The 25704-nt window shown below is 37.2% G+C and overlaps 1 protein-coding gene across 1 annotated transcript; it reads left to right on the forward strand.

Moving 5' to 3' along the window:
- Positions 1 to 1983: 1983 nt before the first annotated feature.
- On the forward strand, positions 1984 to 24587 carry Kr-h2 (transmembrane protein 33-containing Krueppel homolog 2). Its single transcript, XM_083110213.1, has 6 exons — positions 1984 to 2127; positions 6765 to 6949; positions 9368 to 9549; positions 11144 to 11211; positions 20744 to 20877; positions 22960 to 24587. Exons 2-6 carry the CDS (start codon positions 6786 to 6788, stop codon positions 23183 to 23185), a joined length of 774 nt encoding a protein of 257 aa, XP_082966339.1. The 5' UTR covers positions 1984 to 2127; positions 6765 to 6785; the 3' UTR covers positions 23186 to 24587.
- Positions 24588 to 25704: the final 1117 nt, after the last annotated feature.

Raw genomic sequence — 25704 nt, forward strand, 5'->3', positions numbered from 1 at the left:
GCACGATCTCGGGAAATTTTCGGCCAATTTTCTTGTGTAAGCTGTCCTAGGGCTCATCCAGGGCCGGCGCTAGTCATTTTGACGTCCTGGGTGGTGGCGGCAGATGCCGCTCCCTTTCGAATGCTCCCCCCCTCCATCATTACGCAGCAACGGAAAATTGAAAAGCAATGTATTCCTAAGTAAAACATCAAACAATAAAATAAATAATGAAACGTGATATATAATTGGATTTTTAAAAGAATGACATATAATATTCCCGGATCTCCCGCGTGGGTGATCTAAGGTCTGAATTCTTTCCTGCGTTGTCCCAGCATAAAGCGGCTCTGGGGTTCATCCAGCCTCAAATTAATGGGTACCTGTGGCAACCCTGGAACGTAAAGGCGGCCGAAGAATGGTGCTGATCACATCACCTCCAAAATGGCCGAGATCGAGAATGTGTGTGACCCTACCCCCACATCCCCTAAATGTGTCTTCATGACATGGTGCTATAAGCACAGGGAACTTTACCTTTGCATGTAATATTCTCTTTCGTATAATGCTATCTTGCATAAAATGGAAACAAGCGTGTTTCAGACATGATTGACCGAAGATAGTATTTTTATTAGCCTTAATTTCCAAAAAAACTTCGTTCGCCACTTGCCATGGTTACCGACAAAGTTAATAAATTCGAAGTTCTACACTCACATTAAGTGCAAAATCATGACCCTTTATCAGTTTAAGGTCTCCTTTGGTGTAATTGTTTTATTATAGCCGAAAGCAGTTTTAGTTCGTGTTTTAATTCAGTAGCCTTCATGTGTTAATATTCCGGCAAGTTTTCTACACTTTTCAGACAAAAGATTAGATGGCATGTATTTATGCTTACTAATATCATAAAAAGAACTGAAAAATTCACTATGATGTTTAAGCTGCTCAAATCTTTCTCTTTGAGCTAAAATAATCGTCTATGACCTTGTAATAAAAATCAACTTTGTACCGTTTTTGTGAATCTTCAACAGTTTCATCGTACTGAAACTGCTTCTTCTTTCGATTTCGGCCCTGTACAGTGTTGCCTATCTTTGGTTCATCCATATCAATATTCGATGTCAATTCTTTCTCCAATCGGGACTCAGGTCGCCGCCCCCGACGCCTCCACGAGTGGAGGGAGGGAGGCAGGCCCTGCCAGGCTGCCAAGTGGCGTCTAAGAAACTTTGAAATTTTTCATCACTCCTGCTTTTTTCAAAGCGTTGATATGTTTGCACGGATACATCTAACACATCGTAGATTAATGTTTTGAAGACAGTTGCTCATTACATCACGTGGAGTAAAAAGTCATACCAGATAACTAGTGAGCAAAGGAATGTAAAGCCACACAACTGGTTTGCAATACAATGAGCCTCATGTGCGACCATTTAGACAGTTTTATTGTCGACAATTATTTGAAGGAGCGCATCATAGACCTCTCCCACTTGATATCCCAACGGAGTTATTAAGGCATCAAATCTGCTTTCCCACCTTGTGGCACTCAGTGGTTTTAAAATGACACTATCGATATGTTCCTTCAAAACGGTAGGTTGGCATATATTAACTTCCAAGTTATATAATATAATATTACAACTTTCAAGTTTTCAATGGGCTTATTTTCTTCTCTTTAAATTTTGCAAATTTTGCCGCTCTGGGCAGTGGCACGGTTCGACCCCCCCCCCCCCCCCACTTTCCGCCGGCCCTGGGCTCACCCAATATATCATCGGTTATCAGGGGAATCATTCCTAAAGGTAAAAGTAGTCGGAGGGTGGTGCTAATCACATCTCTCTACTTTGGCCGATATCGAGAATAAGATTACAGGACGGTGTCTCCCGGTTCACTATGCAGCTCCGTGTTCTTGGCACTGTCTATTCAACGAGTATCTATTAGATAACATTTTACAAACTTTGTTCTCTTAACAAGAACAACTTTGTTCGCGAGTTTGTGTTGTACTACTTGTTATGAAATGGTGTAATTGTCACTTCGTATGTGCTGCGTAATGGGAAATTCTACACTACTTTGTTTTTCGTCTGCTGTTGTCAGATTTTCCTCATAGAGGGCAGTCGAATAGCGGTGAAAGAGGAACTTGTTTGTCAGGGCTGTGGAAAAAGTTGGTGGCAGCATTAGGTAAGTAATTTTCAGTATTTGTAGATTTGCTATTTTTTACAAAATCAACGTGATGTTTAAATGGCAGTAGAAAAGTGTACTAGTTGTCTGAGTTTGAGGCAACGCCAGGTTAATGCTAATTCATACCTTTCAAGTTCGAAAAAAAAATTGTAATATTTGAGTCAGTACAGATATAAATTATTAACAAACAAGTGTGATATGAGCGTAAATTTTCAATTTACTGTTTTTTATGCCTTTAGCATTGTGTTTGAAAGCATGAATGTAAATGTAGATCCTGTAAGTTGTCTATACAGTCCAGCAGTTTATTTCACAAATTCCAATCTCGTAACTAGTAGTGCCTAGTTTTCCAACTTGCACTACGAGACAATTATTTCATAGTACCTATGCGAAACCAGAAAACATTAAAGTGTGATTCTTACTGCTGACAGACATATTGTTGAAAGATTTGAGTATTAGATGAGTTCATTTGAAAAATAAAAAAAAATACTCTAAATGCAGCTATGTATGGTTTTTATAATAGATCAAAAATAACTTTTTATGCTAATACTCTAGATGCAGCTATGTATGGTATATATAATAGATCAAAAACAAATGTTTATACCATGTATGGAAATTATATTTAATTGTACACAGAAGTGTAATACAAAGCGCTTTAAATCTGAAGAATAATTTTAATAGATGTCATTTTATTTTTAGTAGTGCTATTTGGAGATTTTATTTCTTATGTACTGAATAATTGGGGTCGGGTACCCTATTCTACACCCTCGAATTTTGAATATTTTTTTTTTCATTATGAACATTATTTGATCCTATTTGTGAATAAAAAAAAAATTGGAGCGCGGAAAGAAGTATTTACGACTGTACAGCCGTTTAAAGTTGAAATTTTGTCGTTTGAAATGGTTCGCAATTATTTCCAATTTCTAGATCGTGATACTAACACAACACCAAATTTTAACTATCGATCTCAACCTAACTGAACTAACCTATCCACGCGCCAATGGTTCGTGGGGCTAGCGTCAATGGTTCGTGGGGCTAGCACCAATGGTTCGTGGGGCTAGCGCCAGTGGTTCGTGGGGCTAGCGCCAATGGTTCGTGGGGCTAGCGCCAGTGGTTCGTGGGGCTAGCGCCAATGGTTCGTGGGGCTAGCGCCAATGGTTCGTGGGGCTAGCGTCAATGGTTCGTGGGGCTAGCGTCAATGGTTCGTGGGGCTAGCGCCAATGGTTCGTGGGGCTAGCGCCAATGGTTCGTGGGGCTAGCGCCATTGGTTCGTGGGGCTAGCGCCAATGGTTCGTGGGGCTAGCGCCAATGGTTCGTTGGGCAGCAGACCATCTCCCTGTAAGTCAAGTACAATGTCCCGTCGAACAAAGTCCTCTATGTCCTTCATCCGTTGAACGTGTGTCAATCTCATATTTAGTCCTTTTGTCTTAATTCAATGTCACACAAATCAATTCCAATGTCTAAAGTCGCACAAAACAATTGCAATGTCTCAAATATCCAATCCGCCAATAAATTACATAAATAATATATTGAAATCGCAAATTATCCCATTGCACAAGTCATTCATAACAAGAAAAAATTGCAAATTATCCCATTGCACAAGTCAAAGATAAGAAGAAGAAGAAAATGTTCAGACGTGCGCCTGTGACATGAATCCAAGATGCGCCATGATGAAATCCCTGCAAAACCGTTTCGACGTTACATAAGGAATCTAAATATTGAAAAACGTAAGTTTCCTAGCACGTAGATCTAAAAAAATTACTTTCCGCGCTATTTAGAAACATCGTTTCTTATGAAGAACTAATTTTCGTAACGAGAATATTTGAAATGTGCGAAAAATCGAGGGTGTAGAAAAGGGTACCCGAGCCAATAATTGTTCATTTTTAACACAATGAGTGTGGCATTTTCACAATATAAGACATGACTATTTTCTTACGGAATTTCAAACGATGATGCAATTTTTGCATATTCAAACAAGATGTGGTGAAACTTGCATGTAAGTAAGTGCATGAGCATCAGTCTGGCCCTAAACGTTATTAATATATTTAATGTGTGTAGGTTTTTGTATCTTAATATGCTAACCTCCCAAAATAATCTTAATTGTAAGTCTGAAAGGTAAAGTATCCCCTGTGCATTGCACCATGCCATGAAAGCACACAGGGGTGTGTGAGAAATAGGGCCCTAACATTCTCAGTCTTGGCACTCCTCAAGATGTCTGTGCTCTTGCCATGTTTACCTGCCAGGTACCCATTGTTTAGATGATGGGTGGCCCACGGGCAGCACTGCACAGGTACATTGTCATATCAAATTCCACACTGGGAATCGAACCCAGGTTGGTATCCTTGACCCTCTGAATCCCTGCTAGAAAGTGAAAACATTTGCAAGTTTATGAAGATTTTGATGTTTATGACCATTTTATGTTGTTTTTTGCTCGCATAGGTGTGTTATCCATATGATGAAATTATGTACCTATGTTAACCGTAGCCTGAAGCAGCTCAGCCTGAGCACAAATGGATATAGCAATGACATGACAAGAAAAAAACAACACCAGATGGGATGTTGCCTACCTCTCCATATGTTCTTATGTTAGGAGTGTTAGATTCAATGCTGATAGCAATTTTTGGGCAGGGTGGGAGTGCTAAGTTTGGGGCTTTATCATTTGCACATGTTGAAGTAAAACAAATCAACATCTATTGATTAATAAAAATGTTGGATGTATTTTTCAAGCGATACAGTCAGTCAAGGGCAAGGTGGTTTGATTTAAATCAAGATTTAAAAGTTACAATTATATAGTACATCCAGAATGTTTTATTTTCACTGGAAGAAAAGTTACTGATATTATTATAGTTTCACAACACACCTGACAGACATTTCATATGTACAGTATCAGAAACAGAAAAATGTATATTTTTTTACTTGCTTTAATCAAACTATACAAATATTTACAGGGCCGTGTACCAGAAAAAAAGCCTTTCTATTAAAAATAAACATCTGTATGTATGATGTCAAAAATATACAAACAATTTTAAGCATGTTGTTTAAAGCAACAATTTAAATTTTTAAAAAAATCATGATTTTTTAAATAAAAATAATGTTTTTTATCCACCCTGGTCAAGTATCCTCCCCCCCCTGGTTTCCCAGATTGGACCATGTGTGAGTCTAAAAAAAAAGTAGCTATGCTTTGTTTTCTAAGTGCAGTGCCATACACAGTTTCCAGATATTTCTTTTGTGGCGTTACCCCCACACCCCCTATACGCCTTCATGGCGTGGTGCTATGCACAGGGGAACACTTTACCTTTTTTTTTTACTTCTTTTTTGTTTCATAATACATTTTACTGAAACTCCTAAAAGCTTCATATTTGCACTCTAGACAGTAACATATCATTAAGTGATAAACCAAACTTTATGTATCAAAAAAACAACACAGTTTTCTGTGGTTTTGTGTTTGTCTGTGTGCAGGCTTTATAACCACCTTGTAGTTCTAAGATGAAGCTGTTTAAAATCCTCTTTCATGACAATTATGAATGTTATTATCTCATACTAAAGTTGCTATCCATGAGCACCGTTATCATGAAGTTGCAATGACTTGCGAAGAGGTTTATTCCATTAAAATTTTGTGTATTTACTGATCTACATGTAACATGACAGTGTTATATGCACAAGATGGGCTGCAGATTACTGTGCCTTTACTGAATTTATAATGTAGTAAGGATAAATACGAACAGGCATTGAGTGTAGTGTAGATCTCTTCTGTGCATTCTCAATTTGTTAGTGAAATTCCTATCCAGCAGCATAGTCCTGATTAGCTTTACAGTTCTGTTTTGAATTACTGAAAGTTACAGTCTGTAAATTAGGCTGAAGATTGGAAATAATAAGTCTAATGCAATTCTGACTTCTGCCAGAACAGCAGCTCTCACATTAGATGTTATGAAAAGTTTCTAGGAACACAAAAGTTGCATTTGGCTGTACCATAGGATGGATATTCTTAGAAATGTAGCAGAATTTTATAAATTGTTTTGTTAACATACAAAATTTATATTGGAACTGAATTTCCTATAGAGTTAAATCTTGGATACATTTTTAAATCCCACTGTACTGTAAGCATCCCAAACTTCTTTGTAAATTGTTCACAGTATTTTTGCTTACAAAGAAACAAAACCTTCTGCAGTAAGCTATGAAAACCATGTACTTGATATATTGACAATCATTTTACATTAAAGAAAATTATAATATCTACAGAAAGTGGTCAGACTCTATGGAAATATTTATTATTCCAGTACATCGAGGCATACATGTTTGTGAATGCATGCATTCTGCATCAAGTTATTAGTGTACCAGCATTATTCTTAAACTTTGCTACAAGAGGATCACCAGCTTTTAAACCGTCATACATGTGACTGATTTTTATTAGTGCTTTTCGCTTTCTCATACCAAGTTGTCACATCCTTGTTTTAAGATTTGTTAACAGGCACCACTAAGTACTTTATAATTCTACGGAAACTGGATAATTATGATTATTTTAATCTGATTGCATGTCTAGAATCTTATATTTTATGTCTGAGTGTTACACATGTAACTCTGGAATGCCTCAAATATTTAATTGCCATTTTACATTTGTGCAATATTCTCTTCTTTTTCAGAGTGGCTGAAATAATTGTAGGATGAGTGAGTCAACAGAGCAACAACCAAGCCCACAAGCCACCCAGCCTAAAGGCTGGGAAGCTTTGAGGACACATGTAGTAGAACACAAGGTCGAGGTAGCTTTGTGGGCTACGAGGGTCTTCACCATCATGTTTACTCTCGGTTACTTTTTTCCATTGTTTGGGTGAGTATTTAACCTTTCTAAGGCTTTCATTCTATGCAGGATACATCCTGAGTTCGTTGCCAGTACATATAATGTGTGGAGAAACAAATGAGTACCCCTCAGACCTTCACATTTTTCTTTTCCTTTTAACAAATGATCGTAATCTTTGAAGTGTGAACTTTGTTTCAATTTGCAGTCATTACTAAATACTGACAATACAGAGTTTTGAGAATAAATGGTGGGGTTTAGAAAGGTTATTCAGAGCGGCTACTCACCGGGAATTAGCTCTAGACGTGAAAAATTGCAACTTCAATTAATCCAAATCCTATTGAATTTATACATATTTATAAATGCCCCGAGGCACATTTTTCACAGTTTAGTTTTTATTTGTATGTAGGAAGGAAAAGAAAGCTGAATGGAAAATAAAACTAAATTCAGTCCATTTACTTTGTTAGTGTTCTTTGCACAACAATCTATTAGACACACGGAAAAATATTGCAGATTAGATATCTTGAAGTTTATTAGGTAAATTTGAGTTTGAAATCCTCATAAAATTAACAATTTTTGTAGATTGGTATATCCCATATCATTGGTGACGTGTGTTTGCAGATGTATTTCGAACCTGAATTTGTGAAACGCCACACCTTAAATATTATATATATTGATGTGTGGCTCCATTTTAGTAACAGGGATCGCTGCAGACAGGGATGTAGCTTGAAGAAAGCGAGAGGTTAGATCTTAACTCGTCGACCTGTCCCCGGCCGAGAAGAGAGAAGATGAAAGAGACATAGTGGAGCTCCCTCCACACTTACCTGGCCCAATCGCCGCTGGCTACCTGCAGGCCTCATGTCGACCGAGTGACTGAACTCGAATGTGACGCTCACTGTGCTGTACTTTCGGTTCTCCTGATTAGTTTCGACTGTCCCATTTTCATGGAAAGGCGACTTTTTGTTATCCATAACAATTCGTTGATCCTGCAGGTTTTCATTCCTCTTCTACTGGGTTGATTACCTCTATCAGGCGGACAAACTCGTAGCGACAGAGGAATGTCAGTGTATGACAGCTGTATGCGTGATATTCGTTGCACGATCGGGTCAGCCTACTGTGTGGAGAGGCAATGTATTATCATGATTTCTAATGTTTGCTCAGTCTCTCTCATCAATACACATACATACACACACCATTTAATTGAATTAGAATTTTTTAGTTAGAATTGGAATCACACAGATCCTTTATATTGTTAATATATTTGTGGGTGTATGTGTGTGGGCGGTGAGAGGCGGTAATACATAAGGTTGAAATAGAGAAAACATCTGCTTGTACCCTCTTTTTTTTCCCCCTTGAAAACTGGGAATTATACTTGAATTTTTTGATCCTAGAGTGGCCACACTGTTATTGTGAAAGATAAGTTACACACTAGAGTCCTACATGGGATCACGTTTACTCATTCATACTCATTCAAGTCTCCCACCCCCAAGTGTATACATTCGAATATCATAATGTGACAATAATCGTAGACACATATATGTAAAATATCTGCCTTGGTAAGATAGACTAAACTACATTTTGACATGGAGATGATGACTATGTTTACTTATTTTTCGATTTCACTGCATCTTTAACTTTGCGATCCATATTTGAGGACCCATGACCACTGACAAATTACAGTTATACATATACATAGATGCACACTTTTAAAAGCCCTTCTTCATAATCAACTGATTAAAACCACATTTTAAATTCTCTGTTATCAACAGTAGAGAAACAAAGAATAAGATTACAAGGTTACAAAATATCTATTCCCTGCACCTTTTCCATACTAGTAAATAAAATGTGAAAAAGTACATAAACTGTAATGTAAAATATAAAGACTGAGCACTTATTGTAAACCTCTACAAATCATGTTTAGATAATGAATGCTTCAAGAGCAGTATTTTCAACAGGCATAAGTTTGGCTACAGGCATCCCATTCTCGTGGTTTGCAAATGTATGTAGTTCAAAGGAGAATTCGTAAAAAGAAGATTTCCACTGGTGATTTGCAACATCGACAATGTACGAAGAAAATAATATGTTTCATAACCCTATGACTGACTCAAGATTCCCTACAAAAGTTCCGACTGCTCTACATGTCAAAAGAACAATTACCTGGAATAAAGTAACCCTAAGGATTGAATATAAAGTGAAAAGATCGCTGCAGATTTTTTACCTGGCTTATCTTAAACTTAGAAGATAAGACATGAAAGGGGCAGGGAGTGAGGAGTTATATCTGAGGTATTATTAAGAATCTTCCAAATCAATTAGGTGGTTACGATAATCGACAATCAGCCCAGAGTGAGGGATAGAGAAAGAGAGAGAGAGTGTGTGCACTAGGTATTTGCTGTGTCTCTTTTTTGTTAATTTTCTAAAAAAAAATACAAACTAACAACTTTTTTGTTTCAGAAATCCATACAATGCATACTATAAATCACTGATGTCAAATGCAGCAACAAGTGCATTAAGGTTACACCAAAGGATGCCTCGAGTTCAACTCAACAGAGTATTTTTAGCACAATTGCTCTTTGAAGACAGTTGTCATTATTTGTTTTATTCTCTCATATTCCTGTATGCAGCTCCAGTGACATGTATCCTTTTCTAAGCACTGTATATATGCTAGCAAATGTGCCTTTTTAAAATATGATGGAGAAGGAATATGAATGCAGATTGAAAATACAGTATAGGGACATCTGTCCACCTTCCATCCTGTCTTGTTAGAGTGGGCAGAAAGGAGAAAAGAGGGATGGCAACTCAAAAGTAATTTTTTTGTTTTTGTTGAATACTGCTCTGTAAGATTTATGGACGTGGGTTCTCCTAGATAGAAGGAAAGTTCCAAGAAATAGGGTGCAGGAGCATGTCCAAATGTTATTTTGTTACCTTTTTATTTATTAGGAACTTGTGGATTTCATAACAACAAAATTGATGAAAAATAAATGTTTGCCACATATTTACAAATGCTAGTTGTCATTATTGGACAGAGCTCCTGCATATTCATGGGATGTCATCTTTTTGGGGGAGCTTGAAGTCATTGTTAAACATAATAGTAGTCCATTTTCCTTCAGTCAGAAGCAGAACATATTCTTTTTATTTTGTTTTTAAAACTTTTGTGGAGTTACTGGTAATGTTTTTTAGTATTTATGTAGGTTTTGTGTATTTTAATCATATTGCTTCTCCCAGGATTCTACAACAAAAACGAATCTTTGTTTAAATTTAAGAGCAAAGATACTAGCTATGTTCGGCAAGCTAGACAACAATTTGAAGGCATCTTACAGATTTTGCACTTTTAGCATTTGGAAGGCTGAAGTGATGTCACATCTTGCAGCTAGAGCCAAGTCAAGGAAAACTTGTCTTGTTTTGTCTACAGGATCTTGCAAGATGACAGTGTCCGTGGAAACCATGATACACATTTCCCAGTCAGGTGCCTGAAAATTTTCATCTGGCACCTGAATTTTCAAATTCAGTTCTAAATTATTATTTTATTTTTGAATTTTGAGTTTGTTTATGGAGAGTAGGACTTCGATATTTATAATACCTTCAGCATTAATGCGAAGTATATATTTTTGTGTGATCCCTTATGTTTTTTTGGTTGTTTATTTATCACAATAAATATTTTGATGAAGCTCCAAATATAATAAAGCTGTATATGAAAATGAACGAGAGTAACAATGTGTGCAACATTAAAAATTGATTTTTATCACCTGAATTCAATTATATGTGCAACTAAAGAAGATATGCCGTATTTATCTCCTTTCCGAGAATAGTACCAACTTTCTTCTATTCTTTCGAAATACATCTATTTTCCATAGTTTTTCACTTTATTAGCTTGTATGTTAGTTGTTGTATTGGCTAGTTACTTTTGCAGATGGAGTGTGACTTATTTTATTGTTTATTGACAGGTCAGCTAAGTTGATATTAAACTGACGTATCATACAGTTATCTGGCTTCCCAAATGCAGCTAGTATGTAAAGTAATTTTGTTTATAATTGCAAGGTAATTTCATAGGTTGTTGTTTTTTTTTTAGATTTTTAGGTGATAATCTTTTGAGTCCTAGTATTTGAACATGATTTATTAATTTGTTTTACAATTATCATGTCATTTTTCTGTATTGCTAAGGAACATAATTGATTATGTAAGTAAATAGTTAAATGCTTGGTTTTTGTATTTTCCTTAATTACTTTTCAGTGGTTTTGTTACCAGTATTTCTTTTTGCAATCCTTCATTCAGCAAGCTATTCATTAACACTACTGGATGTAAGTATTAAAGGAAAACCAACTTTCACTATTTTGCACTACTGTTCTGCTTTATGACTGCTTTAGTCACATGCTCTGTATGAAACTTTAAACATTTTACTAATGTTGAACTTATTTTTGTTTGTCAGGGTGTTCATTAAATTATGAAGACATTTGTCATATTTAATGAATTTGCCCAGGTTCAAAATAGATGTTTGTTTTAAAAATAAGTACAACTGTACATTGCAACATGCCATGAAGGGGGGAGGGGGATACGTGGAGGTAGGGTCCCTACATATTCACAATCTGTGCTCTTTGTGGATGTGAACAACACTATGCTCTGGCTGCTTTACCTTGTCCCCTGCAGGCACGTGTTCCTTATAGAGGCTAGGTAAATCCCAGAGCCTCGCTATGCAGGGGCATTGCTAGGAAAATTCGTACCTGAAATCACCCACACACCTGCAGGTTTGAACCTGGGTCTCTCACATGGTCTATTTTTATGATCAAGTGATGTGTGAAGCAAACTTTTGCATTTATATATGTACTTGTAGATATTTTGTGTACATATACAGGACTGCATTTTCTATAAGGATTCATACAGCGTTATAATGTTAAATAGCCAAAAACTTGGAAATTGTTCATATGTATATGATTACAAATAATTATTTGTCGATGCTTGGATAAAGAAGGTTGTTCGGGCTATATCTGAATGACTTTCAAGGTGTACTTACCTCATGAAATGCCATGCTGCGACCACCAGCATTGTGGACTATTGCCCTACATCTGAGTTTCCATTGTTGCTAGCTATATTGGAGAACAGGCATGGGAATCCTATCCCATTACTCTTTGCAAGCATTCCAACGTATGGGGAAGATGCATGAACCGCGATGTTTCAGATGTCTTTTCCAGAGTCTGAATGCACAGGAATCCATATAACTTCCATTAGGCCTTTTCACCGGAATGTCCTGAAATAAGAGAGACAGATCCCAGTTTCCTACTTCATCTCCTGATTAAAGCAGAGGGATGTTCGGACAGTATGGCTTGAGGTCTTGTCCATTTGGATGTGCACGTTTAGAATGTTTTCTCTGTATGGAAGATGGGGGTCATAATAGATGACTGAAAGTAGGCATAACCAAATCTGGTGACAGCCATGAAGCCCCTCGGAAAAGTGTCTCAGCAGTAGCGAACAAAGTTACCGGTGTTATGATACGTAATCAACTGAATGTGACCACTGCAAATGAGGTAAATGTACACTTTGCTACCTCCATTTGGTGCAAGGTACATAAATCTTGATTTTAAACCTCAGCTAGAATATCTACAGGGTAGGGTTCTTTGTAGACAACGAAACAAGACAGGATGCCTTCCAATGGAGATGTTTAAACGTATATATTATTCGAACACATAGTACATGGAATCAGGATTGCATCTCAATATGCTTTTTATTATTTCTTTCTCGATTTGAATATTCTTCTATATGGACTTCCTTCTTGCTGTTTTTTCTGGCCTCCTTAGTGGACGGTCTGGATCTGGACTTCCTTCTTAATAGAATATCTGGACACGTGCTTCCTTCTCAATGGTTTTTCTGGATCTGGACTTCCTTCTTAGTGGACGGTGTGGACATGGACTTCCTTCTTAGTGTATGGTCTGGATCTGCTTCTTTGGGGACTTCCCTCTGGATTCCCTTTTGTGCCTTATGGTAATCTCGGGAACGGAGATCTTTCGTTCCGCTTACTTTAGCATCTTCATACACAGATTTACATCCTTTGCTGAATTCTATTCTATCAAGCTGATAACACTTCTCTTTTACTCCACTCATTCCAAGTCCTAGGGGATCACGTGTGCGAAATGGTGGATTGATGTCCTCACCGCCTATTTCAGCTCTTCGCCGATTTAAGAATTCCTTTATTCTTTTTCCTGCTCTCTTTCCTCGAACTTTGGGCATATCTAATGTCCTCCCTTGTGGCTGCAATTGGAATGCGCCAACACTAGATATGTCCAACCTAGTGTATACTTGGTGCCAAACGACTGACACGCGCAACCAAAAGTGCTGTGGGGTGTTAACTAGAATGCACCGCTACTGGGATAAACAAAATTTCCACTATTGGAAAGGTAAATCAAATCAGACAGATTCAAGATCTGTTCAAAAACCCAAATGTGTATCAGTGTTTGACTTCTTTAGTTTTCTGATCAATTTACATATGATCACTAGTTTGATTTATCGAGTATATACATTAATTTATTTCTTTTATATTTATTCTTTGTCTTCTTATAATAGATTGTGTTGTTTTTCATCTTTACAATTTGCTTTGTTCTTATTTATAAAGTTATTCACATATATTATGCTAATTCTTAATCTTGCATGCCTGGTGCTGCCATCTCTATTCCTCTTTGGCAAACTATTTACATTATTTGGTCCTATTGGGTACGTAACAACTTTATCAATTGTGACCACACTCCCCCCCCCCCCCTTTTTGGACCCCACCAGGTTTCTTCCACATAGTTTTCTGCAGTTGATCCTAAGTTCGGCAATGTGGCAAGGGAGAAGGTGGTGCGCACGGACCTTACAAATGCACCACAGCCCAATACAGTTATGGATGGTCGTGTTCACAGTGGAAGGAGCCATGTGCACCCTCCTATCCATCTGACATTAGGCTGGTGGATTTTCCTGGCATGCCATTCACCATGGCATCCTCTTACGTGGATTTTTGTGGGCAAATGTTTACTAATGGGTTCCTGTTGTGTGTACCGGGTCAGTATCTCTTTCACAGTGGGTTTCCTGGTGGTCAAACCATTTTCCCGCCACTGTTTTACTATTCGGTCATACAAGAAATGTGCATGGAAGAGGACCATGATGTACCCTTCCCATTAACAGTTCACTTTTAGTTTCATTTGACAGCTACGCACACGACACTCCGGTACTGATAAGCTGGGATACACTACTGATAGCAGCTGCAATGTCACTCCAACTCAATCTCACAGATGTCAGTGGCACAGTCATTCGGATATATGCCTTACAATCTTCTGTATTACTTACGTGAAATTTAGAAAATTTCGCACTTCCGCATTGCACAATTTAATGGTTAAATCCTATTAATTTTTTTCTAAATTTCACGTTAGTGATTTTAAACCACGTTTACCGCTACCATCATGAACCTTCTCTATGTCAGGAATTGTGACAAATAGGTAAAGGCATTTTGAATAAGTGGAAAGCAATGGCATGACTGACAACCTCTCCCAGTTCACTGCAGTATGTTTTCCTAAAACAGGTGTTTGATTCCAGCAGAACTCAAACTTCTGATAGTTAACTCATGCAGAAGGCAAATGCTGGCACATGATTGTCCTCTCCTTAATTTCTCTCCTATTATGAAGATTTTAATTTACATAAACAAATGTGACGTATACATACCCTAATATAAAATGTGAGTTTTTGAAGGATGCAGTCCTCTTTTGTCCCATCATACAGTTGTTTATTTAGATCAGTGGTTCTCAATCTTCGTGAAAATGTGGCCTGGTAAATTCATTTTTTAATAGTTGATGCCCAATCCAAACTATTTTATTTGGCAATGACTTTCTAATTATATAATTTTACTGTTTATTGATTTGGTTTATTTTAGTTCACTTTCTACCACTTTTGACTAATTGCAAAGATGGGGATGAGTTATGATGAAATTGATGAAGGGACTCTAACAAAGAACACCCATGGTCAGGCTGGGATTCGAAACACTCTGCCACAGAGGTCGACTCTAATTTATTTTTACCTTGACACATTAATTAATATGTACCATTGAAATTAAATATTATTAAATAAATTATGGCATAAAGGTAATAGTTTGATAATGTCTAGACTTGTTGCCAAGGCTGTATATAAGGGGAGGGTAAGTGGGTCCAAATGCTTCCCATTGGTTCAAACATTTTGCACTAATTGTATAATTGAAAAACATTTCAAAGTTGGTCAAATTTAGGTTTGGAAATTTAATGTTAATATTTAGTAAGTCTTTTAAGAATTGAAGCTTAACGCTAACTTAACCATATTTGCCGGAATATAAGACACACTTTTTCCAATTAAAAACAGATTTCATCTTGTACTCCTTCATTTTTGGAAATTTTCTGTGAGTTAGAATTTCTTTCTTGCTTCCTTGTGGTGTGTGAGATAAATGCAGTCACGTAGAGTTCATTCACTGTCAACACAGCTGTGTTGTTGTATGACGACTCAAGATTCTGATTTAGAAGAGGTTTCAAGTGACTCTTCATTTAGCTCTAGAGATGAATGCTTGGGTTTTGACAAAGAATATTAAAATGTATTCTTTCCTAGTTAGATTACGTAAGTTACTTTTCAAAAGTAGACCTACAGGGTGGGAAATAACCTTTTGCTAGGGGTCTGCAGGAAAAAGTAACAACAATTAAGAAATTATGGTAATACCAAATGTTTACTACGATAATTGTGGTTACAAAAACAAAATTAAAAGTTAGTTCATGACAAAGCACCTTGCTTCAAGGCAAATGATAAAACCAAGACCTTCTTCGGCGAAGTGGCATTAACTTCTTCAGCAGTTCTGAATGGCTGGGTGCATCACCGGACCTGAATGCTGCGGAGCACTTTGGGGCTATTCTAAAGGATGCAGTTGAGTCCTTGATGATAGTGGAACGCGGACCGGACCGCTATTCCCGGCCAACACTCCTTGCACATCTGGAACAAGTACTCCGTGACATGGAATATGGACTTGCTTGCGAATCCTTTGAGCTCCTATCGTGATCGTCTTTGTGCTGTGAGAGAAGCAAACGGCGGACATACTAACTTTTAATTTTGTTTTTGTAACCACAATTGTCGTAGTAAATCTTTGGTATTACCATTATTTCTTAATTGTTGTTACTTTTTACTGTGGACCCCTAGCAAAAGGTTATTCCCCACCCTGTACATGTTACTTTATATTTGAAATACTGTACATTAATTATAATATTCAGTGATAAAGCATTTCCTCAAACATTTGTACAAAGAAGGGGGTATAAGCTGGCAAATACTGTAATTCCAATGTACTAAACTAATATTCATAATTGGGAAAAGAGAGACGCGGTAGTATATAAATACGGAGAAACTAGTACTCACTTTTATCCGCGAAGTTGTTTTTTCTTCTTTTTCGATTCATTTCAGTGGCCACTGCCACCATCCTCGTTGGAACTTGCTGCGAGTTCCAACGAGGATGGTGGCAGTGGCCACTGAAATTAATCGAAAAAGAAGAAAAAACAACTTCGCGGATAAAAGTGAGTACTAGTTTCTCCGTATTTAAACTAATATTGTTAAAGTTAATACAATTAACATACAGTAAATCAACATTTACATCCAAATTGTTTAGAGAAATATTTCATATGATTATTAATAATGATAAATATATGATGACAATTAAATTGTAACTATTATTATACTATCATTGGGCTGTTGTGAGTTAAAACGCATGTGTTACTTCTGTGCATATGTGGCTATGTTTGTTGACAAATATTAGTTAATGAAAATTGCTGTTCAAACAAAATGACAAATTTCAGGCAAACCTCTTGCAGCCTGGTATTATTGATGCAAACAGTTGAGAAACACTGATTTAGGTGACACTAGGGATGTGCCGAAGCCGATTACAGATGTATGAAAATCGGCCGAAATTGCCACATCGGTATCGGAATCGGCAAAAATCCGATATTTAAACCGGTACAGATTATACTAGAGTTTTTACCTTCTAAATTTTATATTCTAGTTTTGTAAGATTTGTTGAAAATTTGTTTATGATTCGTCATTATTGTACAGTTTTTGTAATAAAATTATTGCAAACTCATTCAGAGGATCAACCTAACTATAAATCGGAAATAAAACAGTACATTGCTGAACCAGGATCTGCTGTTGTATTGGAAATTCAAAAATGAGTATTCAAACCTGAAGCAAGTGCTGAGAAAATACTTGGGCATACCTGCTGCATCAGTATTCAGTGATTGAGTGTTACTTCACAGATTTGCGATAAGAGAAGAAGTAGGTTACTTCCTGAAGTGCTTCGTGTTTCTGAAGTTGAATCTGGCAGAACAGGAATTCATTTTGCACTTCAAAGAACTGCTTGTGTACTAATTGTAAAATCTCTTGAGAATCCATGTTCTTCTTAAAGGTTTACATAACCACCTTTTGTAGATGCAAATGTACATTCGCTTCTCTTGAGAATATATACCAGGTGGTTATAATTAAAGTGACGGTGTTCAGAGTGGTACAGCACGGGCTGTAATGAGAGTAGCAGTCTGAAACTTCGTAGATATGATAATGAAGCAATGCGCTCGCGAATTATGCAAAAAAAAAAAAAAAATAGTTCCAATTCTCGCCACCAGGGTAAAAAATGGCGCTGTAAGCAGTCAAAACGTGGAATTTTCCGTAACTCTGACGTCAAAGTCGGTGACATTGCCTAACCATTGTGTGAGCTCCCTGGTTGTTGTTGGTGACGCTTGTTGCTTTTTTTTTCCTTTAGTGATGTGAATGTTCGCCGAACATTAAAAGTTTGATTTTTCCCGTGTAAAAAGCAATGGCTATTGCGAAGAAAGACCGTGCACTGCTAGTGAAGTTGTTTTACCAGAATGGGAGCAATAGTAACGCTGCACTGCGGAAATATCGCCAACAGAAAGGGCTGAGAAGAGGGCCCATGTCAATTAATGGGCTGAAGAAGATGATGAAGAAATTCGAGGAAACAGGTGAATTGGGTGTTGCACCAGGGAGAAGAAGGCGGCCCATCCCCGTGGAAGTTGTGGACGAAGTTGCTGTAGCTGTAGCTGACCGTGCAGCACATGCCTCAACTTCTGCAACCAGTGCTAGAGCTGTGGCACGTGAATTGTCACTCCCCTGGTCAACAGTTCGCAAGGTATTGCGGTGCATTTTACACTGGTATCCCTACAAGATTCAAATTGTGCACCAATTGAAACCCCAAGATATTCCACAACGCCGTGAGTTTGCCCATCGGTTTTTGGCACGCATGGAAGTGGATGACATGTGGCCGGGGAATATTCTGTGGACTGACGAGGCGCATTTTACTCTGGTCGGTACAGTGAATACTCAGAACTGTCGCATATGGGGTTCCACTCGTCCACATGTTGTGCAGGAACAACCATTGCACTCAGTTTACGTGACTGCATGGTGTGGGTTCACTAGCTCCTTCATTCTTGGTCCGTTTTTCTTTGAGGAGATGACACCTCGAGGGCCTGTTAGGTGTACAGTGACATCTGCACGTTATAGGGACCTCCTTGTGCAACACGTGATTCCAGCTTTGCAAGAACGGAACTGTGAACACACCACCATTTTCATGCAAGATGGGGCAACACCACATGTCGCTCGCCACGTGAAAGATTTGCTGCGAGAAACCTTCACTAATGACCGCATCATCTCTAGGCAGTTTCCAGATGATTGGCCTTCCAGATCCCCCGACCTTAATCCATGTGACTTCTGGCTGTGGGGATATTTAAAAGATCGTGTCTATCAGGGACATGTCCGGTCTCTGCCTGATCTGAAGGCTAGCATACAACGACATGTCGCTCAGATTTCACCAGACATGCTGCGAGCAACCGTCGACCATGCCGTGTTACGAATGCAGCATGTTGCTGAATTGGGAGGCCATATTGAACAGTTCTTGTAACCAAAGTTCCTAATAAACATGCCAGAGCCATTGTTCTCATGTGTTTGATCTTTCCTGCCTTTTTCCTGTAACTATACCACGTTTTGACTGCTTACAGCGCCATTTTTTACCCTGGTGGCGAGAATTGGAACTATTTTTTTTTTTTGCATAATTCGCGAGCGCATTGCTTCATTAGCATATCTACGAAGTTTCAGACTGCTACTCTCATTACAGCCCGTGCTGTACCACTCTGAACACCGTCACTTTAATTATAACCACCTTGTATATATGTGTATACATATGATATGCAATAGAAATGTACATAGCAAATTTATTTTTGTCATGCTGAAAATAACATTCCATTTCTGTTTAATAATCTTATGTATCGGAATCGGTTAAATATCGACTTCGGTATCGGTTCCAAAAATTATCGGTGAGTACATCGGCATCGGTAAATTTTCAGCTTCGTCACATCCCTAGGTGACACACAAATAATTAGGTCTAGAATTTTCATGACTTTGCATATTTGTTTTGGTAAGGGTGATGTGTTCTGTAAATATATAGAAATTCATATTATGAAGAAACTAACTAAACGAAGGTGCTCTTTAAGGGCATATTTGGCCATTTCTACGTGATAGCATATTTTGAAGGATTTTGGTCAAATTCAGTATATTTTCGTTTTTTCAAGGAATATACAGCCATTTTCGAAATGGATTCGTTCTTACTCGCATGTTCACTCAAGTTGTTGAATTTTTCGCAATTGTACATCCCAGTTCATTTCCTGAATAGTGGTGAAAACCAGTCTCCTTTTCTAGTGGAATGAAATCTGAAAATGTACTTTGGCCCAAAATAACTCTGAATTTCTTCGAAGGTAGATTTTCTGCAAAATTATGAGAACTACCTTCCTCCCCTGTTACAATGCAATACAAATTTTCTGTCAATACTACAGCCCTTGTGCCGAATGACATTGTTTACTTCAAATATGCTTCTCTTGTGTCAGCTGAAGTAGAAAGAAGCTTTACTCAGTACAAGGCTTTGCTGGCTGATAATAGGCAATCATTTTTATTTGAAAATTTACAGAAAGTATTCATTGTACATTGAAACTCGTGGTCAATCAAGTGAACTAGAAATGGTGTGTGAAAATATCTCTGCATATGTTTAATATTGATGTCTGAAACAGTCTGGTTGTAATTTTTTTAAATTTTATGTCATAAGAGCATATTTTGGTGATTTTAGGTCATAAAAATCTTAGCCCCACTAATAATTTTTAGATGTACATACTGGCTAAACATTAGGGTACAATGAAAAACACTTGTCGAATTTCAGGAACAGGTAGTACTCAAAATATGCCTTTTCACTCCCTTACAAGACACTAAATCTTGGCTCAAATACTTCACACCTTCAATCTACACATTTCATTTGAAGTTTTCACATTATGCATACAACCACAGAAAAATGTCGCAAGTCTTTCTGTTGTGCATGTTTGCATCAATCATTGCCCCAGATGGTGTAGTGGTAATGTTGTTGCCTCGTAATCAAGGGGTTTAGATTGGATATCGGTGAAGGTACACTTTGAACTGTAGGTCCAGTCCCAATTAGCCTTTCCATGCATAAAATGGATGTGAAACAAAAACTCGTTGCCCTTGAGAGTTTCAAATGAAGACTGAAGATGTGAAGCAGTTGAGCCAAGATTTTGCCCATTTATGAAATTTGACAAAAGCTGTACCCTAATGAACATATTCCACTAACAAGATATTCTGCACTACAATCATTAAATGCCATTTGTAATGACTCTTTTTTTTTTTTTTTAAGAGCAGATGCAACTTTGCAAATACATTGAATAAAAAAGAAAATTAAATTATCATGTCACACAGTTGTGTACACATGCATGTATCTAATTCGTATTTTTTTTTTCATTTCTCTTGTAGACTTTAGGTCAAAATGCATGGTGGGGAGCAAGATTACTTATTTCATTGGTAGAGTTTCAGTCCCGTAACATCCTGCGCCTGGTGGCTTTCACAGAAGTATTTCTCATGCCATTCACAATTGTTCTTATATTCAGGTATGTGCAATTAATTTACTTAATTTAGTTTATCATGAATTAAAATAATATTTAAGAATGTGAATAGCAGTGTTTAGTGAATAAAATTATCTATTCATTTTTTGCCAAAGTTCATGCTAATTGATGTACAAGCACGGAAACTCAGTAGCGATTCCGCTATGTAGGAAGTGAGGAACTTCCTACAGTTTCATTTATACTTATTTCCAGTTTTCTACTTTTTAAGAGTTTAATGAGCATTATAAAATTTTGAGTGCAATCAAGGTTCGCTACTCGATTGGCAAGAGTCAATGTGCTTATCACCTGCTAGCCTCCAGATCTGTTGCCCAAAACTTTCTCATCATCCTACAGGCAGATGGGGGGCCACCCCGATGGCGCTGTGGTAGCGTCGTCGCCTTGTAATCAAGGGGTCCCGGGTTCGATACCCGGTGGAGGCACATAGTGGTTCGGATTCCACTTTAAACTGTAGGTCCAGTCCCGATTAGCCTTACAGTGCATAAAGTGGACTTAAAACACCAAATTAACCAATACAGGCAGATGGGTGAGGGGCAGTGCAAGCAAAGGCGGGGGTTACCCAGTTATACAGTCCACGAGGAAGCTCCCGTAGTTTCCTCAATCAGTGGTGCCAACTCTAGCATAATGGTTTTGTTTGTAATTCTCCAGCAGACTTGTTTCAAACAAAAGGAAGTATGCCATCCAAGAGACAAGCTTTTACAGGCCCTGATCTTGTTTTCATCTTCTCTTTATGCTCCCTGTTTAACAAATGAGGAACATTACATAAAAGGAAATCAATAGAAAGTTGGTCACAAATAAAACAAACCATAAAAGGAAATCAATAGAAAGTTGGAGGTCACAAATAAAAGAAACTGATGCCGTTACCAGTCATGGAATTTTCTTCAACTTTTTTCAAGCACTATGCTAAACCCATTTTTTTGAATGGTCAGAATTCCTAATGTTGCTTAACTACAATAAATAATTAATAACGCAGTTCACAACTCCAAAATAGCAAAATAAAACTGAACTTAAAACTACTACAGTCATCAGAAAATGATAATAAATTAATAATAATAAACCCTAGCATAATTTTATCACATTTAGCGTAATTTAAGAGTTGAAACAGCACCTTTTCTTATCAGGAGGTTGGTATTGGCAAAGCTGTTCTCAATCCACACATGGCAGGCAGGGAGGGCCTGCAGCTAACATTACAAATCCAATGACTAATCCAAGGTACAGGCGACGATACATGTCACTGTGTAATTGAACACATTTTCGAAAACTTTCTCGGTCTGTTTACCCATAACTTTCTACACCCCATAAAATTCACGAGTCACCACTGCGGACACTTCTGGGTTGTAACAATCCCATTGACTTTCAATGTGATCGATACAACCCAGAAGTGTCCATGACATGACTACAAAATGAGTTCAAGATCGCATTTTCCACAAAGGTGTGGCTAACACTAGGCAAGAGTCACCTTCCAGAAGGATACCATAGAACTACTAGCAGAACTAGGGCTTCGTTGTTTAATCCAAGTACTTCCATACACTATTACACAATGGGCCAGAAATGCATCGGCACTTTTTTTTAAAAAAATTGCTATGATATTCCAAATCCTGAAAACAACACCTTCTTCGATTTTCTTGCGAGGTGTTCAAATTAATATTTATGTGCTTTGCTTTTGTTTTTGTAGAACATAGGCTTAGACTGCCTCACTTGGCACAATTTGGAATATCTGAGCAGTTTTTCGAAGGAGAGATGTTTCCAAAATAGACTTTGCTAATGCAGGCCAAATTTCCAATGAAACACACAGCACAAAATGAGAATGATGGCTCAATAGCAATCCAATTTCTGTGCGGGAGGTGCGAAAGAACATTCAGATATTCACATGCTTGTTAAGGAGTTACTTACCTGCACGTGTTCGCATGTGAATGCCGAGTAGTAATTAAAATGATCCTGTTTAAACCAGGAACCACAAACAATAACATGGTATTACAGTACTAAATAAAATCTGTCGCACCCCTAATTTATCAATTTGTTATGTTCAATGTTTACTGTAATTGTATAGTTATTTTATTACTTTTTCAGTGGAAGAGCTGGCCTGCTAACTCCATTCATTTACTACCATTTTCTTACTCTTCGCTATTCATCACGAAGAAACCCTTACACAAGGAATATGTTCCACGAGCTACGGCTTTTCATGGAAACTGCTGCAAACAAACCAGGGTTCCCAGCATTTTTAAGGAACATTATTTTTGGTATAATATCTTTTATTAGCAGATTGGCACCACCTGCTCAACATCTGCAACAGTGAAAAGAGAACTTAATGAGAATGATTATTTTTTTAAAAAAAAGTTTCGGTTAATGGTTTTTAACTGTTGGTTGTTGCATTTTGTACATCTTTCTAAGTTCCTTCATTAATCTGTTAGCTTTCAGTTGGGTGAAACCTAATTTTTGGTTGGACAGAAATTAAGTCAGTAAAGAAAAAGACCGGATGTTTACTCTGCATTTAATAATCTATTTGCAGATTTGCAAAGACAAAAATGATCATAGAGTTCTCAAGAGAAAAGGTGTTTGAAACATGTACAAATTGTATTTGTTGACAAGATACATTTTATTTTTTTTTCCCCAAGGAAAACAAGGGTTCTTTTTCTTCAACTTATTTTCTATAGGGGAGAGTTTTGAAAGTCACTCTTTATAAACTGCAAAGCTATCATAAATTTGCAGCAGTTTTGCCAACACAATGTTTAATATATAAGGAAATGGGATGTGATTATTTGGGTATAGAGTGCTGCAAATTTCTTTCCCGGCTTAGTCAAACTCATTTAAATTAACAAAGCTTACGATCTCATTGAGGGTCAGTTGTCAGCATGCTGTTGGTTTCAGTACACCCTCCACCTTATCAAATAAATGGGTTTATCTGCTCCATATAAGTTCCCTTTGAGTAATACAGAAAACTGTGCCTTCATCTTCATTGTGTGTTTCAAGTTTAGATACAGATTAATGTGGACTAGTGTTAGACATAGTGTTAGATGGTTTTTCCCTGCCTATAGTGATGCTGAGGAAAGATCTTTGTTGATTTGAACATTAAAGCAATTTATTTGGAAAGTATTTTGTAATGCAGCATTTACACAATCCCTGATCCTTGATGTGTGGGAAAAAAAACTTGTGTCTTTTCTTGGTGTGTAGTATTGAATATCAAAGTTAATATCTGTCCTATTCATTTGAAATTTCATTGTCGTAGACATGTTGAAAACTGCATCAGATTAATTATGTACTTTGTAATGTTGTTATTGTTTTGTGTAGTTAAACAATTTATTTTGTGATTGTACATACAGGTAAAGTGCTAGTGATACCATGTATTGTTGGATCATACAGTTTAGTGTGTGTGGAGCATGAATTTTATTTTCAAATTTTGAATGCAAGTTGTTCACTGTTAGTTGCTGACTTTTTGGCACACGGAAGAAACAAATAGACTATAAACTTGTGTTGATGCATACTTTGCATTTTATAAATCTAGCACTAGCAACACTTACATCTATGTGGAAAATAAAAAGTGTGTGAATATTGTTTGTAGTAATTCACTTGTACACTTGGTTTGTAAAAATACAAAAAATTGTTAAAATGTGCATGCTCATATCTCCAGTGGCATTCCACGTGTGGTGGGTTTTTGTTACTTTTTTTGTATGAAGCTAATTAATAAAAACTACAATCTTCTAAGATGCTCTGCTTATGCCTTAGGATGTTCAAGGTAATAATGCCAACTTAGTGACGTTACAAGGTTTCTGCAATCACTTCAGTAAGTGTGTATTGGACGGTTTCTCTGGTAGAACATTGAACTATCGCTTTTTTTTTTTTCATGTTAATATTTGCATACACAAAACAAATATTGTCTTCTGGAGTTCTGTAACTGACATCACAGTAGAATTTGCTGAATGTGTACATTACTCCTCTATGTAGGTACACTAAATACTGTATTTATAAAATGGTACTTACAATTTGGAGTTTCTGCTAACGTTTAAAAAAAAATCAAGCTGTGGCCTTCTGTGGCAACTGGTTACACGTTGAAAAACTTCAGTTGCAGAAAAAACATAAATTACGTAAAACACTAGAATTAGAGCCCAACACATATATTTCTGCCATGCCATGGTTGAGTTTTATACGTCATGCATTATACCAGGACTAGGATTAATATTTTTAACAAGTGGCTTTGTATGTAGCTACATACATATGGACTAAAAATTTGCAAAATATGGACTAACACATACATAAAATTACCAAAAATGCTGCAAAGAAGACTTCTTCAAAGTGATTCCTTATTTGAGTGATTTCAAACAAAATAATAAGTTATTATTTTCCATTACATTAATGCACTGGTGGTGTTCTAACTGTTCACTCCCAAAACCTGTCTACACTGGTATGGAACTGCAACGACAGATAATACACGACCGACACTACCACTGCTTTGAGAACTAATAACATGCGAACATGTTAAACCGCGACAATTGGACCACAACACTCCTCCTCAAGCAGTATTACGAGGGTCACTATTTATATTTTGTGCCTAACAATGAAAAAACAGGAATTTGGCATTGAAAACTGCTTTATTGTTTTTCGAAGTATTCTCCTTTATGGTCAATACACTTTTGCATTTGTTCGAACTATTTGTCAAAGCAGTTTTCCAATCTTCTTGAGACACCTCCATAATATGGTTTTTGAACGCATCAACGGCATCTTCCGCCGACGAAAATCGTTGTCCACGCAATTTATTCTTGACATTCGGGTACAAGTAGTCGTTATTGGGTGCCAAATCAGGACTGTATGGTAGATGAC

This window comes from Lepisma saccharinum, chromosome 1 (assembly GCF_977018435.1).
Source record: "Lepisma saccharinum chromosome 1, izLepSacc3.1, whole genome shotgun sequence".
NCBI classification, from domain to species: Eukaryota; Metazoa; Arthropoda; class Insecta; order Zygentoma; family Lepismatidae; genus Lepisma; species Lepisma saccharinum.